The sequence below is a fragment of the Mytilus trossulus genome, chromosome 6 (assembly GCF_036588685.1).
Source record: "Mytilus trossulus isolate FHL-02 chromosome 6, PNRI_Mtr1.1.1.hap1, whole genome shotgun sequence".
Classification (NCBI taxonomy): domain Eukaryota; kingdom Metazoa; phylum Mollusca; class Bivalvia; order Mytilida; family Mytilidae; genus Mytilus; species Mytilus trossulus.
In genome coordinates this window covers 70,183,185-70,202,146 of record NC_086378.1, presented here as the reverse complement: position 1 = coordinate 70,202,146, position 18,962 = coordinate 70,183,185, and the positions used below count along the sequence as shown (strand labels likewise).

The 18,962-nt window shown below is 32.1% G+C and overlaps 2 protein-coding genes across 2 annotated transcripts; one reads left to right on the top strand and one right to left on the bottom strand.

Moving 5' to 3' along the window:
* Positions 1-3,882: 3,882 nt before the first annotated feature.
* On the bottom strand, positions 3,883-10,033 carry LOC134723716 (protein unc-93 homolog A-like). The gene is made up of 5 exons (XM_063587270.1): positions 9,949-10,033; positions 7,572-8,558; positions 5,745-5,880; positions 5,165-5,290; positions 3,883-4,784 (listed from the first exon to the last, which is right to left on the bottom strand). Exons 2-5 carry the CDS (start codon positions 8,511-8,513, stop codon positions 4,558-4,560), a joined length of 1,431 nt encoding a protein of 476 aa, XP_063443340.1. The 5' UTR covers positions 8,514-8,558; positions 9,949-10,033; the 3' UTR covers positions 3,883-4,557.
* A 3,082-nt stretch (positions 10,034-13,115) lies between these two features.
* On the top strand, positions 13,116-14,729 carry LOC134723715 (uncharacterized). Its single transcript, XM_063587269.1, has 2 exons — positions 13,116-13,689; positions 14,593-14,729. The coding sequence occupies exons 1-2, from the start codon at positions 13,189-13,191 to the stop codon at positions 14,674-14,676; spliced, it is 585 nt and encodes a 194-aa protein (XP_063443339.1). The 5' UTR covers positions 13,116-13,188; the 3' UTR covers positions 14,677-14,729.
* The last annotated feature ends 4,233 nt before the right edge of the window (positions 14,730-18,962 follow it).

The window sequence follows — 18,962 nt, the reverse complement described above, 5'->3', positions numbered from 1 at the left end:
TGCTAAAATATTTCTTTATTTAAACAACAAATATAAAGTCTGCACATTTTTTGAAGTGCCAATTTAACGAAGATTAATAGGAAATCAATGGTGGTATTACACCTTTCATGAAGATTTCACCCTTTTTGTGTTATGGGCAAATACTTAGGAAAACCAGAGCGCACAGGCTGAAATGTCTTGCCTGCTTTACTTACCATTAACGATATGTTGATAGTTCTAAGTATACAAGTTTTACTACAAGTATCACATAAACTTAACATGATACAAGGAATGAGATCAAGGTCAGATAAACCAAACCAGAAATATGTGTACACCTTACAATCATTCTATATTCATGCCTTATATATCATGTACTGTAGTACGCCGCTAGATTAAAACTGACGTGGAAAGGTAACACATGGCCAGCGAAAGCTCTTTTTTTGAGAGCCCAGGTGGTCGTGTGGTCTAGCGGGACGGCTGCAGTGCAGGCGATTTGGTGTCACGATATCACAGTAGCATGGGTTCGAATCCCGGCGAGGGAAGAACCAAAATTTGCGAAAGCAAATTTACAGATCTAACATTGTTGGGTTGATGTTTAGACGAGTTGATAGTTGACCTATTTCTTATACATTGTAGTATACTAGAAAGAGACCAAACCATGAACATTTTATTTTGAAAAATTTAACCATGAAATAAAGGACAGGAAACTTGAAGTTTCACAATGAAAATGAGGTCACGATCAGATGATACCTGCCAGATAGACATGTATAAATGTGTATATGTTACAGTGAATTTGTATAATCAGTGATTATGTAGAATCCCTGAAATTTTCAGTGATTATGTAGAATCACTGGCTAGTTTAGTGATTATGTAGAATCCCTGAAATTTTCAGTGATTATGTAGAATCACTAGAAAAAAACGTCAGGGATTCTACATAATAACTGAAATGAAGAAATAGTTGTTTTATAAAAAAAAAAGTGAATAAAAATAAAATAATTCATTCTATAAAATCACATAAAAACATCATAATAAATTAACAAAAATTATAACAATATATCAAAATGATAAACCCATTTTTTTTTCAAAAGTTAGGCACACTATATTAAAATGAGAAACACAATACATTAAAATAATATGCTTCACATCTATTTTTACCACAATATCCACATTTGTAAATTCCTTTTCCTGCACATATCGAATCAGATTTTAACAACACGCCCAAGTGAAAAATAAAAAGTTCAGTAAAAACATACGCAGGTACTCCCCCCCCAAAAAAAAAAATAATAGAAAAATGAATAAATCGGAATTTGCAACCTTGGTCAGGCATAAACCTTTTTTATACTTTTTTTTAAGAATTGCCATTATGGTTTTTGGGTTTCCCTTTTCTTTTTTATTCTGTCGAATTGATATGAGAATATGCAAGCTTCCTCTTAAAGTTTGTTTTATTTGTCAATCCCAAGTTCTGCCTGTTTTTCTTTACATTTATATGCCTTAGTTCTCACAGTTTGAATTTCTTGCAAATTGTTCTTTGAACAAAAAAAAACCACACAAAACAGTTATTTCATAATCTTCTTGACTTCACCATTTGCTTTACATGTATAACAAATAACATGCTTGTGTGTTTACAAATAGAGCATGAATATCCTGCATTTGACGATGGCTTTTAATAAACAAACAATACATATTCAGCTGTCGTTATAAAGGGAAGGTTAATATTTTTAATTTTGAAGTCTTCAACTATATATCGAAACCTTTTAAATCATCCTCTGTGGTTAAAAGCTAAATTATTTCATCTGGCAAGGAAAATGAAAGAAACTTAAAATTTTAATTAGTCTATATTAACTTTGTTTTTAAACAAAGGACCATTAAATCGTTCATAATCCCTGAAATCATATTAGGGAATTTCTAGAATAATTATTAAAATGTTCAGTGATTATGTAAAATCACTGGTCATTTTCAGGGATTATATATAATTACTAATGATTTTAGTGATTCTACATATTCCCTGAAAAATCAGGGATTCTACATAATCCCTGATTATACAAATTCACTGTAACATATACATTAAAATCATTCCATACACTAAATGCAGTTGGCTTAAAGATCGAAGTATTAGAAAAAAAAGAACAAAACACAAAAACTTAACATTGAGCAATCAACCACGATAATGAGGTCATGGTCAAATGAGGCCTGGACATGTACACCTTACAATCAGTTCATACACCAAGTATAGTAAACATATTGATAATAGTATACTGTATCTAAAATATGAACTTAACCATGTTAACACGAAAACTTAACCTTAACATTTTTTTACTGATCCATGAAATGAGTTGAGGTCAAGTGAAAACTGTCTGAGAGGCATTATGACCTTGCAAGGTACATACATATATCAAATATAGTTACCCTATCACTCATAATAAAAAAAAATAACAATACGAAACCTAAAAAAAATCAAGTCACCGACCCATGAAAATCAGGTGAAGGACAACGGACATATATGCCAGGCTGAAACTACATAGCTTAAGCGAAGTATAAGGCCTATTCTAACTTGAAATTGGCATATAAGTTTTAAGAATTTAGTTAATCCGCCGCCGGATTACTATCTATGTATCGCCTGAAGTCGCAGGCTCGACAGTAAAAAAGATGAACAGAAAAAAATCAGCAATTAATACAAGATCAACAGTAAAGAGATGGCATGCATTGAAGAATATGCACATAGACCTAGGTGAGAGGTCGGCATGATTTACACGTTTCTTTCCCCAGTAGACTGATTGTCAACATTTTAACATATGAAACCAATTGTGCTCTTCTTCTTGTTGACTTTGCATGATTCCTGCATATGAGGGATTCTTTAGAAGAATGAAATGGCATCCTTTACACAGCTTCTTTTGCATAGGCGCTATTTCTGTACTAAAAATATGAAGTACTGGAAATTTACTTTTAATATTTAGTACTATTTCTTTACTTTAAAAAGTTATTGTAACATTTAGCTACTTGTATTTTACAGTACTTGATTTGTACTAAATATTTTGGTACAGAAATAATACAATAATCCATGCCGTTTGAAAATCATTGTTTTAAAGAGATTTGAAATAGAAAAACTTTTAAAATGCTGAAAATGTAACGGTAGTAACCAAAAATACTGTAAAATACAGGTACCTACATGTAAATATTACAATAATTTAAAAGTAACAAGAAACTAGTACTGAATATTAAAATTAGTTTTCCAGTACTATAGATTCTTAGTACAGAAATATTATCTTTGCAAAAGAAGCTGTGTAACTCTAGGCTCTGCTATATAGAAGGTGTCCCCATATTGATATGTAACGTTTGGTAGCATATGTTGATTGCGATGATATATCATATTGCAATTTCAATAAAGATTAGTTATTCTGCTTCTTATCTTGACTTTCAACTAGGACTATTATATTAAGTATATCGGGTATTAGTCCTAGCTTTCAACAAGAATTTCGGTGGAGCCCTAAACTTATAAACAATGACCAGATGATTTCATTTCAGTTGTCCCATTGTCAACCTTGCACTTTTATGCACATAGCAACATTCAACCAGCATTTGCATTATGGGTCTTAATATTAAAATACTAAAATACTATCCTAGCTTTTTTTTCTAAACTAACTTGGCGTTGCTTGATAGGGTAATCTGGGTTTCTGCTGAAAGGGAAGCCATTGAGAACCAATGTTTTTTAATGTTAAAGTTAACAGTTTTTTTTTTTAAATTAACAGTTGTTTCACGAGTTTTATTAATGTTTAGTTTACATTTATGGAAATATTGAAATATCTGGTTCTGTGAATAAAAAGAAACATTGTTATAAACAGCAATTCAAAAGACTTATTTACCAAAAAATAAAACAAGACTAGAGTTAATTAGTCTGTAGTATTGACAAGTTGGAAAATATATAGAACTCAAACAATGATATTGGCACAATGTTCGATAATACAAGAAAAAGTTCACATATATATTTACAAAAGCACGTTATTCCACGATATATTACAAGTATTCTAATTATTACTAAACGTATAAGGGAGCTACCATTTGATTTTTTTTGAAAAAAAAGTCAGGATGACAATTTATGTAAAAAAAAGTCAGGATAAACTAAAAAAATAAAAGCAGGACCGGATAGAGTGAAAAATAAAAAGGCAGGACAGAGATTTCAACTAAAAAAAATGCAGGACAACATTTTTTATCCTAGCCCCCTCCCATAAAAATCAAATGGTAGCTCCCTAATAGATAGAAGACACCAAATGAGATAAATACATGGGATAAATTATGATGTAGAAAGAAAGATACTAATGATCAATTAATTATCATGGTGCAAAAAAGAAATTGACCGGTACAATGAAATGAACCATTACATTATAAAGCACAATAAATGATCAGAATGATTGAATATGTACGAGCGAAAACAATCCGAAGTAATAAGACAAGTGAAAATTATAAACAAGAAATGGGCGGCTACGGAGAAATATACATATATCCAGCTTTGATACTGAGCCAATCCGTCTTATGTTGAAATGGTTAATGACTTTTCGAGAAAAAAATCTATCATTACACGAATCAAGCTTTTTCAGTTTTAAGATTTTCTTTCTGTAGATAGGGCTTTTGATGAAACACAGCAACAAATCCAGATGCTACCAAACAAATACCACCAGTAACATAAATCTTTGTGTTCATGCACAAAAAGTGGGCGTATCCAAATCCCATGATATGACCAAATGATCGGAACATTAAATAAACTGCCATTGCTGGTTCCACGTCGGAAGGAAATAGTTCACCCATTAAAGCTGAAAAAGAAAAAAAAAGGTTATAGATATGGTATTCAATTTTAAAAAGACGTGTAGACTGCGTTTTGTTTTTTTAAAACTTTGCATGTTTAGGTCATATCAGTTTATTCACATCTTTTCAATCAATCATAGTTAATAAGGGCATTGTTTTACTATTTCAGTTTTACACACTAAAACGCTATTTTGTTTTTACAATTTTTGCGTCGCTTCAAATTTTAACTACTTTTGTAAAAACTATCACATCCAGACTGCACAAACTATACTTTGATTAATAGAAATCGGGAAAACATAACAATTAATATGTTCCATAGTGGCAGTATCAAAATTAGAAGTTCGTACAATTAAAAGTAATATATTATATGGTTTATACAAATACATACCATGGCTTTGTGCTAAAAATGTACCACTTCCCAAGCCCCACATAGCACACAATACATATGCTAGATAAGAAGGATACCACGACCAATACTTCATCATAATACACGCGGACGTGTGCATGACGCAGGCTGTAAAACAACGGAATATGTTGGTCAGTTATATTTTGAAACAGACATATAAGTCAGACGACTTTTTCATGTTCTTAGATAAATAGGATTTTGGGGATTGTGAAATCCGTTTGATCATAGTCAAATAGTATCAAAATATGTTCTTAAATTGATGTTTCATGTCAGATAAATATATTAAATCTAATAATTGATCAATGCGAAAGTCCGTTTGGTAATACAAATGCATTTTAATGTGTTATTGGCGTGTGCTACCTGTCCACGATATCATATTTAAGTTTGGCTATACTTTAGGTCTTTTTTGCTTCCATCAGCTCTTTAACATTTGTATAAGGTTTTGAATTTCAAATATTTCTACCTTGAGCACCACCAAAGAGACTTTAGTTGTCGAAATGCACATCTATTGCAGTAATATCGGGACCGTCATTGTTATTTTGTCAAGGCTTTATATACATACCGAACATGAACAATACTTTTCTACCAGTTCTCGGTTCAACTAATCCCGAACATACTGAAGACAGGCATGTTGAAAAATGGTATGTTGCTATAAATATCCCAATCTTTTCTGCACCAAAAATACATCCACCAAATGCCTATCAAACAAAAAGTGATAATTGAATTTTACATCATGGTACAGTATACAGATCTGACAATAACAAATTGGTCAAATTATTAAATAAAGTCATCATAGATACTAGGACTAAATTTTGTATATAAGCCAGACGCGCGTTTCGTCTACAAAAGACTCATCAGTGACGCTCGAATCCCAAAAAGTTAAAAAGGCCAAATAAAGTACGGTGTTGAAAAGCATTGAGGACCAACATTCCTAAAAGTTTTGCCAAATACAGCTAAGGTAATCAATGCCTGAGGTAGAAAAGAGGGGATAAAGAATCTTCCCAACAGAGAAAGAAACCCCTCCGAAATAATACCAAAATATACACAAAAAAACAGGGATTCCTGACTAGGGGACATGCAGGTCAGAATGTTGGCGCTTAGATTTTTTGTATTCCTTTACACTCCCTTTTGGACCAGGTGAATAACTAAAGGCTATAAAAGATCAAGCAATACAATTCGTTGTAGAAAAGACACTTTAATATATAATAATGGTCAAATATAGAAAAAAAAACAATATACGTTTGAAAGCAACAAAACCAAATTTTAATCACATGCATATGTAAAGCCAACTGACAATTATGGTTTCATTAAAAACTCTCTAAAATTTAATGAGTCCTAACCAGCCGCACATTTCGGCTGAATATGTCTCCGTGAGTTTTAAAAATATATAACATGCGATATCATTGAATATTATTAATCGAATATTTTTAAGGATTTGTGATTCGTTAAAACTTGATCACAATGTGCATTTGTATTTACTCAGATTGCACGCCAATACTGTTGTGTTAAGCTTTTCGTTGGTCAAAAACATCATATTGCACAAGGCATACAGCATGTTACTAAAAATACATTCTAGAAATCCCCAATTTTATTTGTTCATGCAATAGTTGTTGATTAATGATATAACAATTGTAGCCTTTGGTAGAGGTCAATACGATGGTATATCGACCTAGAGAAGCAGATCGACCTCGGACTTCGTCCTCAGTCAATATGCTTCTCTTAGGTCGATATAACCTCGTATCGACCTCATACAAAGGCTATAATTGTATAATACAGCAGAGGGGACAAAGGAGTAGGTCCGGTAAGGACCCATTTTGGCCTCAAATTTCAGGTTCATCAGGAAAAAATTTGACCACTTTTTAAACACTTTAAAAGTGTCTATTTTATTTGAATCAATTAGTTTATCTGAAAGATTTTAACTGATTTGGTCATTCAAAACGACCCGATTCAAGCTCAAAAATGAAAAATCTACCAAATATGTCGAAAAATGTCACTTTTCAGATGTGTTTTTGTTAAAAATGAAAGTGGCCGCATCCGTGTTCATCCTCAATCTTTATATATGTTATGTATTATCATAAAATACAACTTACATTTTAATATTAAGGATGAACACGAATGCGGCCACTTTCGTTTCACACGAAAACCGTCTAAAATTTAACTAAAATGCTAGAATTGCGAAGATTTCAGTAATTTAGCATGACTTAATGGTGCTAGAACCCGATATATGTGCATTGTATTGTCAAAAACAGTCCATATGTATGTAGCAGATGCATTCTACTGTACAATAAACAACTAAAAGTTTACATTTTCACAATTTTGTAAAGCTGCTATATTTTGGGGCCAAAAAGGGGTCTAACTGGACCTACTCCAAATGTACTTAATCACATACCTTCATGATATCACCTACAGCAAAAGCCCACTGAAACCCGTTATAAAATACAAGAGGGGCTACAATTAGGAATCTCCTTTGCTTCATTACATATATCGTTGATCTAAACACTGCAGTCAGACTGTCCTTTTTGTCTGGTTTATCTTGTAATTTCAGTTGATGATTGCTTTGATTTTTTTCCTGACCTGTCGAAGGTTTATCTTCCATTCCAAACGAAAACACTACCGTTGCTGCTACCATACACAAAGAATAGAATCCAAGTAAACAGTATCTCACAATACCCGAGATCTCAAATTGTGAAACGTCTGCTTGTTCAAACGGACAGAAGTCGGGTCCACACCCTATAGTAATGTTAGGTAGGGTTATGTTTTCGTTAATTATAGATTTAAGAGAGTTTGTGCAGTTTAAGTATTTATAGTATTTTTGTTCAAATTTCATAGATAATATAAACGTTGAACATATTCCTCCTATCGCAGGTGCGAAACTAACAGACATGTAGTAAATACCAAATGCCATACTGAGATACCGACTGGTTGTGTCACCTTTGGCATTGCTCAGTATACCAGATACCCAAACCAGGTATGCTCCTGTCAGAGAAAATGCAACCGACTGTGCTATACCGCCGATAAATGCCATTGGTAACACTGTATAAAGTCTAGGAATCGCATATGATAATACCAATGGTATCTGAGCAAGGGTTAAAACACACAAAACTGGTTTCGTATTCCATCTTCTAAATACTGTTGCGGCAAATGGACAGACAATAGCACCCGCGTAAAAACATGCCATAGAAAAGAATCCCAGACCATCTTCGTGGTTTATACTACTGACAATACCCTGCAGTGATCCGAATGATACGACCAACAGGAACCATCCGACACAAACTGATGCTAGATTTTTATAACTTCGACGGGTTGCCGACATTTTCAATTCTCTCTCCATTATCTTAGATGTTGGTTCGAATTCTGGAGGTCTCTGCTCGTCAAACTGAAAGAAGTGATTAGTAACGAGTTTTGCATATGAATAAAATTCCATCATAAAATCCCTATTTATATTTCAGATATTTCGAAAGTGTTGTCCTTTTCTAGTCAATTTTTTTTGTCATTAAAAGCATTTCGAATAGTTGTTTTTCGCTTGTGGTATTTTTAATTTACCAGACAATTTTACACTAGATGAATTGTTCGACCAATTGTGTTATTTTAAAAGTGCTTATATTATTGAATACAAACAGATTATTTCTTAAAAAAACCAAATCATAATTGAATGTTTTTGAATTTGTAAAGTTATATAGATTATCAACATAAGTACATGTATATGTGCTCCTGGCTAAAATGTACTTCTTTTTATTAATATCTAAACAATTTGTGTGTTCTATTTTATTGTAAGTATTGTACATAATAAACGTCTCTTCCAAACCTATTAAAATATATAGGTTAATTGGGAATAAAGAAGGACAAATCCTAAAATCATACCACATTATGCATGTTAAAATGAGTATAATAATTCAATTTAACTACATTAGGACTTAATTTGGTATACTGAGGAGGGCGTATGACATTTGCGCCGATTTTAAAAATTTTCATTCTTGCATTTGCGCCGATTTTATATTTGCTCCTAATTAGATTTACAGTGTCCTGAAACATAACAACATATCTTTCAAATGTACCATAAATCGTGTAAAGCCAGAGTCACCACGGATTCTATTGTCAAAACACTGATCAAGCATAAACATGTGGCAGATGTCCGAAAGACAGAGATTAAAGAATTTACTACGGGTACTGTCAAGAAAAAGTCTGGAGGTGTATCTTGTAGGCCTTCTTCCATCTCCCCATAGTGAGCAGGAAACAACAGTTATATAAATGTTATGTTTGACAATTCATTACATTTGTACAAATGGCAAATGGCTAATGAAAGAGGTCTAAAATGATAAATGAAAAATAACATGACTTCTCTTATTTGCACTCATATTTGCAACTTCTTATATCTATTCACCTGTAATTTACCTGCAAAAAAATCGGCGCAAATGAAAAAAAAATTGGCGCAAATGAAAGAAAAATCGGCGCAAATGAAATGCTGATCGGCGCAAATGCAAAACGCCGCTTAATTTATATCAGTTAATTTCAAAAGTAAAGTACATGTCATATTTGAAGGAGTATTGATTGTTTGATTGTTGGTTGCTTAACGTCCAGTATTTCGAAGAAGTAAAGTCAAATCAAAAGTAAAACTAAAAAGATATATACCATCAAATAACCAGAAAACTTTAATTTAGTGAATAATATTTTGTTTTTTGTAAACGGTAAATAGTTGAAGATGGTGTCAAGTTTAATTTGAGTTAACTAATACAATTGATAATGCAGTCTTCGAAATATCAACTAACCTTTTTAGATATTATCCATATAAAATGTTAAAAGAATGCATATTTTTTTCGTTAAAACAAAACCTAGTGGACACTTTTAGACACATTTTTACGACTTTTAGAGGGACATGTGACATTTTAATGGGGGACATTGACATGTTTCATTTCAGTAAAGATAGAAACATGTAAGACAAGCAAGTAAAAACGTATGATAAAGATACAGATATAAACTTTACATAAACGTAGGTCATCAGAAATATACATAAACAAAATTGAGAATGAAAATGGGGAATATGTCAAGAGACAAAAGAGCAGATAACAGCCGAAGGCCACCGATGGGTCTGCAACGCATCGAGAAAATCCCGCACCGGAGGTGGTGCTTAGCTGGCCCCTTAATAAAATTGTGTAGTAGTTCAGGGAAATGGACATCACACTAAACTCCAAAACGTATAAATAAAATTAAAAAACATTCAACTGAAAGACTAACAAGCTCCTTACTTGGGATAGGTGCAAAAATGCAGTCTATAATATGTTTTCACCCATATGCATTTGTTGGTGGTATATCTTTGGGACATTTTATAAATATTTACAAGGAAAATCAAATAAAAGCGATCTTCATACTTTAGGTGGAAAAAATATTTAAAACACTGCCACGGTTGAGACTGACAGATAAAGCACATATCTTTTTTTTTATTACACTATTAATTGTTACTTTATGATATGGTACAAAAATCAACCATAAAATTCGATTCGTTTTATCGCCAGATGACTTTTAAAATGTTTATATCATTCAAAAAGCTCCGAATGATCTCCTTTTGTGCAAAACTACAATTTTTGCATTAAAATTGAAATATCTTTTTTAACTCATCGGTGACCTATATTTTTTATAAATTATTATTTTCAAGTAAGCTTTTCTTAAAACACACAAGGCAATAAGGTTCAAGGAAATATATATATATATATATAACTGTAAGTTTTCCTAAACCATTATTTTAAAATGAATATGTTGTGTTTTTTTTTTTTTATAAATTGTGACTTGGATGGAGAGTTGACTCATTAGCACCCATATCAGATCTTCCTATATCTATATTATAGCTACCATTTGATTTTTAAGGGGGGGGGGGGGGGGGGGGGGCTAGGATGAAAAAAATTGTCCTGCATTTTTTTTAGCTGTAATCTCTGTCCTTTCTTATTATTTTTCACTCTGTCCTGTCTATTTTTTTCAAATTTCATCCTAGCCCCCCCCTCCCCCCCATCAAAATCAAATGGTTGCTCCCTAAGTCACAAACTCGATGTTCCATTCGAAGGTGCTGGTTTTTTTTATATAGGATTTAGTTTTCAGGCTAAAGTTCAATTGCAAATGTGAAGAAATCTAATCAATTTTAAAATCATGCTTGTACAAAGAAGTTTTTTTAACAGTTGGTTTTTTATGTGTTTTAAGTTTTTTTTGGCTCATAACATTTCGTCCTAATTGTTCGCCAAACACGCTGTGGGCCTCTGTCAACTTGACCCTCTAACCTGAAATATGAATACAGATTGCCGCAACTCCTTATAAATGAATTGACGTAATTCCCCAAACTTCCTTAATAATAAGACTTATAGACACAAAGCTGTGTATCTGCTTCATTATGTCTTAACTAGGTTTATTTGGGGAGGGGGTTCACATGAAAAAAACAAAATAATGTATTTTTCCATTTGTAACTATATTTGTGGAGAGGGTAATCGACACAGGTCGGTATCCCTTTGAACCCCCCCCCCCCCAAAAAAAAAAAGAAAAAAAAAGAAAGAAAAGCAACAACAAAAGAGAAAACACACGGATCTCTGATTCATCACTAAATAAGTACGTAAACAATATAGCTTATTTTTTGTCGACCACATACCGGTAGTAATTACACAGCTACTTTTGCATACGTACTACTTCTGTACTAAAAAAATGTAGTACTGGAAAACTACTTGTAAATTGTCTTCGTTTCGTAGTGGACATTTTGTGAGGGACACACCTTCTAAAAATCCTATATTGAAAGCTGTTTATTAAAATATGTTGGCTCTGAACATACTTTTGAACTATTAAAGAACCTATGTAGAGTAAAAATAACATTTATTTCTTCATTTTTTTACGATTTTTTAGAAGTATGAATGTTGAACAGGCGGTCTAGGGACATGCCATTTTGGATGTTTTGGACCATTCAGGAGTTAATATCTTATCAATCCCTCTAAAAATAAACTGTTTCTTTTCTATTCTGGATAAATCGTTAGCTTTTGGGTGCCTGGTCACCTCGAACCCACTACCAGCCGTTGTTTTAACCCGGACCCACTTGGGGTCCTAAGACCCCTTGCTGAGGTAAGGGCGTACACGTTGAAGTGACCTAGCTACGCCACTGGTAATATTCAGTACTATTTTGTTACTCTTAAATTATTGTAATATTTAGGTACATTGTTTATGTATTACGACAAAATGTACCCTCTTTTTAAAATTTTGTGAAGTTTTTTTAATATTCAAAATTAAAAGTCCAAAAGTGTTCTTCAATGATCATCAGTCCTTCGACTTTCATTTGATACCAAAAATACCTAAATATTCTACACATTTCGAAAGTTATACTCATGCGAAGGAACTATTTTGTGTTAAATATGTACTACTTTCTGGTATGTGCTTTCTGGCCGGGCCTGAACTAGTAGTGTTACATCTATACTGCGTAAACTCGCAATTCAGGGGTTTACGCAATAATTGGTTTAGAAAGAAGCCTGCAGAACGCAAGTTGAAAAAATATTGTGTTCAAAGACTACTTCGGTATTTTAGTAGTTTCAGTTGCGTGACGCAACGAACACGTTTGGGATGTTTATTTCATTCTGTTCATTGAATTTCGCTTTTTTATTGAATATAATTAACCGCATTATTTAATTTACTTTGCATTGTCATTGTTCACAACTATTACTGTTTTTTTAAGATACAATCTAAGTGAGAGAATTATGTCAAATGAATTTCGGCCGATGTTAGAGTACTAGAATATATAAAAAAAGAAGATGTGGTATGATTGCCAATGAGACAACTATCCACAAAAGACCAAAATGACACAAACATTAACAATTATAGGTCACCGTACGTCTTCAACAATGAGCAAAGCCCATACCGCATATAGTCAGCTATAAAAGGCCCCGATAAGACAATGTATTCAGCGACTTTATGACGTTATCGTATTACTTGGCAACAATTAGCTTGTTACTACAAAGAAGCGGGAGTTCTAAGGCAAAATAAACGGAAACATGTCAACAAATGGCGGCAGTTTCCAATATTCAGTGTTGCCGAATGGCAAGCGTTTTCGAAGAGATACAAACCCAAAAGAATGGCTTCAGGTAATGGAGACCAGCGTAAATGATGTAATTCCCGAAGACAGCTGTAACGGAATGACTTACCGTCAAAGTCCTTCTATGTTGAAGTATCTACTTACATGTACTCCCGACGAAGATATACCAACCACAAGCATGGAATGTACCGCCGGGAATATGATCAGTATGGAGGAAAACGCCGTTAGCCCGAACATGTTCGCGTGTGAAACGAAGAGAAAGAGAACACCATTTTGTAACCCAGAAAACATTCTGCTTCAACTTGATGATTCTGTCGAAGATAAACTAAAAACCTTGCTTGCTAAGGGTCATGGTTCTAGCAAGACCGACAAAACGGGATTCCCTTCTGATGGAAGCTCAAGCGGTTACATAACAGCAGAATATACATCATCCAATGAACAAACAACAAGTACCAACAAAGTAAGGATACATTACCAATAGGGACTGGTAACACGTAACCTCTTTTACCCATCAGGCGTCGTACAAATGCGTATTTTGTTTTTGTTTCAGTCTGGCATATACAATTATGTTTATCAAAATGTATGGTTAAATATTCCGCTTCTAGTTATGCGTATTCGTTTTAACGTATCACTACTTTTCATTAAGGGTTTCAGTGTTGGTTAGATTTTTTTAAAAGTTAAAAAAAAACTAGATATTATTGAGATTGAAACAATCTCTGTATGAACCGCTCTGAACAACGTGTGATAAACTAAATGTATCTGTATCATAGAACAAGGGATTGTCAACTGAAACCAAAGTTTATGACCTAGACATTTGACCTAGGAAGATGTAAAAAAATTATGACACACCATCTGCTTTTGATTTATATGCATGTCAAGCCTAAATTTTGAAATTATAACGGTTCTCTAGAGCGGACACCATTTGTTATAGACGGACGGACGGACGGACAAACTGATCCCGATATGGCGTCTACCATTCGATGGGGCCCTAATTGAATAAAACATTAACACATGAATATTTCGTTGTAATGCCAGAACATAGTAAAACAGCTTAAGTGTTTATCGTATTAACTAACTGATAATTCATCCGATAAAGCCAACCTCTTTAAAAATAGTCAGTTTCAGTCAAAAAGTATCTTCCGAAGAAACATAAAGTGAACCCATACCGAATAAAGGGAAATCAAACTATCTTTTTATATAGCTATTTTATGTACTTTGAATTTGTTGTTTTCACGTGCTTTTGTTTTAATGTAAACTGTTTGTTTTGTGTATTCGATCATTGGCTACACAGAACTTCTGTTTTATGCTCTCCGAATCAACATGTTTTAAAAATATTATCTTTGATCGCGAATTTTCCTTTCAGTTGGAGGAGCTACAAAGGACACAGAATTTCATGATAGAACAGAACAAGGTTATGAGGAACTACAGAATTTGGGGACCAACGTAACGCATTTCTGGACTTCGAGTCGATATAGTGCATCTAATTTGAAATAAAAAAATAGAAAAAAGTAAAGTGTTTTTCTTTACTTTTAGTTTCGGATTTCAATGAACGCAGTGATATTGTTGGCTTTTTTCAAAACTACCTCTACCCTTTTTTATTGGAAAAATATGCGTCATTTTCATCAAATTGGGAAATTTAAATATACCATGAATTTGACTGAAACTTCAATATACAGACCCATTTTCAAAAGTCAAACCCTGCTATAAAATAAGACCCCATTTTATCAGTGATGATACATAAAAGACCCTCAAATCTGCACCTATAGTCATTTTAGGCATGAACAATCTTTAAATGAGTGTTTTCAGTTTGTATTCATGCACAATTACTACTGAGACTTCACTGATTGGGAAAAAAGTTGTCTTTTTGGGAATAATTTAAGCCATTTTTTTCCTTCAAATTGGGATTCTTCTCCAGGGGAAAAAGCCTGTATTCTCCACTAATTTAAGGCAAACAATGTCACTGGAACGGAACAGTAAGCTGCATAATATCAAATGAAGACAGAATTAATTGTAATCTATCTATGGCAAGCCGTTTTACTATCTATTCGAATTTCAAGATATCTCCTATTATAAATAAGATATCTTATATAATATATAAGATATCTCCTCTAATATATAAGATATCTTGTATAATTTCATTTTCATAAGATATCTCCTAAAGTTTATAAGATATCTCCCAAAGTTCATAAGATATCTCCTTAAGTTTATAAGATATCTTAAATAGTTTATAAGATATCTTATATACTTTATAAGATACCTCCTAAAGTTTATAAGATATCTTATAAACAACTTTTATATAAGATATCTTATATACTTTATAAGATATCTCCTAAAGTTAATAAGATATCTTATATAGTTTATAAGATATCTTACATACTTTATAAGATACCTCCTAAAGTTTATAAGATATCTTATAAAGTGTATGAGATATCTTTTAAACAACTTTTATATAAGATATCTTATATACTTTATAAGATATCTCCTAAAGTTTATAAGATATCTTATATAGTTTATAAGATATCTTATATAGTTTATGAGATGTCTTATAAAGACAATTATATAAGATATCTGATAAACTATATAAGATATCTTATAAACTATATAAGATATCTTGTAAACTATATAAGATATCTTATAATCTATATAAGATATCTTATAATCTATATAAGATATCTTATAATCTATATAAGATATCTTATAATCTATATAAGATATCTTATAAACTTTAGGAGATATTTGAGTTTGAGATAGGGTTATCTACCTTTCTATTGCAGTAAATGTCATGGCTGCCATGAGTCAAATCATGGAATAAATATGAAATTCCAAGAAAACACTCAGAACACAAACCCACATTTTCAATGTTTTATAATGTATATTTTAAAGTTCAGATTACAGAATTCATTCCCAGAAATGATAATCCTAGTTTCCTACACATTTATCAATAAAAACAATATTCCTACACCTTTACCAATTAAAACATGCACTGTATTTTGATCCATCCTGATCTGGTGTTAATGTCTGGATTGACATTTCTTCTCTTAATATCAGCACAAAATACTTCAATCCACATAGTCAATTTGTTCTTCCCTCGCTGGGATTTGAACTCATGATAGCATTGGTGGATCCAGGGGGAGGGTTCCGGGGGTTGGAACCCCCCTTTTTTTTGCCAATAAATGCATTTGAATGGGAGCATATAGTTGGAACCCCCCTTTTTTTTTGGGGCTGATCAATGCATTTGAATGGGAGCATATAGTTGGAACCCCCCTTTACTCTGGGTTGGGAACCCCCTCTTTTCAAAATGGCTGGATCATCCCCTGTGCTAGTATTAAGATATTGAGACAACAGGGCCTGCACTCTGTCTATATAAACTAAATAAGATATATCATATAATATATAAGATATCTTATACAATTTCATTTTTATGAGATATCTTATATAGTATATAAGATATCTCCTAAAATTTATAAGATATCTTATATATACTTTATAAGATATCTTATATATACTTTATAAGATATCTTCTAAAGTTTATAAGATATCTTCTAAAGTTTATAAGATATCTTCTAAAGTTTATAAGATATTTTATAAAGTATATGAGATATCTTATAAACAATTTTTATATAAGCTATCTTATATAGTTTATGATATATCTTATAAAGACAATTATATGAGATATCTGATAAATTATATGAGATATCTTATAAACTATATAAGATATCTTATAAACTATATAAGATATCTTATAAACTATATAAGATATCTTTTAAAGTTTATGAGATATCTTGAAGTAAGAGTAAATAGCAAAATGGCTTGCCATATCTATCTGCTTCAGACAATTTAGAGTATTCTGGACATATACTAGTATTATTTATATCTCTTTGAAGGTGATTACGTACAGATTTATTAATTTTACATTTAAAAAAAGTGGGTTTCATCTTCTACCTCGCTTATATTACAATGTTAACATATTCTACTTTCTCTTTGAATTCTTTTATATCTACTCCTCTCTATTTTTTCAAAGAAATGGTCACTTACTTGCATTTTACATAATAATTTTCTAATTTCAAAACTATAGAAAACGAGCTGCATTTAGTTTTAGAGTGCCCTCTATATAGCTCAGTAAGATAAGATCAGATAAGAAATCCTACAAAATTTATTTCTAAAGTTTCCAAAGTTGAGAAAAATAACTTTGGATAATGGCAAATGAAGATTTAGTTTTTTAATACATATTTTAGTTTGTATGGTACTACCTAAATAAACATTTCCAGATCAGACAGGAAAAAAAGAGACAAAAGTTAAGATAAACAAATAGAGTTATTCCTCTTTGTATGGGCTCTCTTTCCCATCATGTACATATTTCCATATTTGTTCGAAATCGTATCTATTTATTTACAATAAATATACATGTATGTTAGATTGCATGTGTTGTTTGTGTGAATATTGTATGAGCTTTGTGAGTTATGTTGATTTATATGCTCTATACGGGCCCTTTGATTAGGAATAAAGTTATTTTATTTTATTTGATCAGTCATAAAGTTATTTTATTTGACTTGATAAGTTGAAAACAAACTGACACTCTCAACGCCATGGTAATTTTTTTTCCACCTTCGATAACCGATCTATAAAATGAAAAGGCGGGTTACTCATCAACAAATATATACGCATTTTACACACACAAAATGTACAAAAAATGACACGTTGGTTGAATTTTCTTGCATGCAATATTTTGAACATCGAAAAGACAGACATTATGTTGATTAACCATATTAAAATCATTGTGTGAAAAATCTACACGAAAATCTGTATTTTGGTGATATTAAGCAATTTTTATTTAAAACCTAGTCTGTTAATGGGTCGGATGTATAAAACCCGGTCTTGTTAATTGGTCTGTTTAGAGTTAGGCAGCAACCATTTGATTTTCTGGGAGGGGCTATGTTTTTTTTTTTGAAAAAAAGTTTGTTTCCAGTTTTTGGAGAAAAAAATAATTTGTTTTTGATTCTGAGAAAAAAAATATTGTTTCACCCTCAGCTGCCACTATATGTAATGCTAAAATTGAAAGAAAAAAATTGTTTTCGACTTGTCGCGAAAAAAAATAATTTGTCCAGACAAAAACCCTTTAGCTCCCCCCAGAAAATTAAATGGTTGCTGCCTTATGAATGGCAATAAAAGTATAATTTTATTACTATATGGGGTGTTGTCGGATCAAAGTATTAGGCTCAAGACGAGCGGCTAAAATATACAGAAACAACACATGCGCAATGAAACATAAAATATACGGAAACAACACATGAACAATGGAACATAAAATATACGGAAACAACACATGAACAATGGAACATAAAATATACGGAAACAACACATGAACAATGGAACATAAAATATACGGAAACAACACATGAACAATGGAACATAAAATATACAACTATGAAAAACAACACATTAACAATGGAACATATAATATACGGAAACAACACATGAACAGTGAACAATTCAGACAATGGAAATTGAAAATTGATAAAAATGGGTTTCAAAAAGTGTAATATGTAACTAAACATCAGTAATTAAAATATATTGGGATGCTGGAAAATAAAGAATAATGAGTAGGATAAATAAAATGTAGAGGAAAGTGGAATAACAATATAGAAAAAAACCAGATGCTCTGCAGGGCGCAGCTTTATACGACCGCAGAGGTTGAACCCTGCCTGGTTGGGGCAAGAATGGACACAACATTCA

Excerpts from the sequence above, each read along its gene's own strand:
- LOC134723716 (XM_063587270.1), bottom strand. The coding sequence starts at position 8,513 with ATGGAGAGAGAATTGAAAATGTCGGCAACCCGTCGAAGTTATAAAAAT. Across the intron at positions 5,881-7,571 it reads CTGTAGGTGATATCATGAAG|GCATTTGGTGGATGTATTTT; the intron begins GTATGTGATTAA and ends TTTGTTTGATAG. Across the intron at positions 5,291-5,744 it reads AAAAGTATTGTTCATGTTCG|CCTGCGTCATGCACACGTCC; the intron begins GTATGTATATAA and ends GTTGTTTTACAG.
- LOC134723715 (XM_063587269.1), top strand. The coding sequence starts at position 13,189 with ATGTCAACAAATGGCGGCAGTTTCCAATATTCAGTGTTGCCGAATGGC. Across the intron at positions 13,690-14,592 it reads AAACAACAAGTACCAACAAA|TTGGAGGAGCTACAAAGGAC; the intron begins GTAAGGATACAT and ends TTTTCCTTTCAG.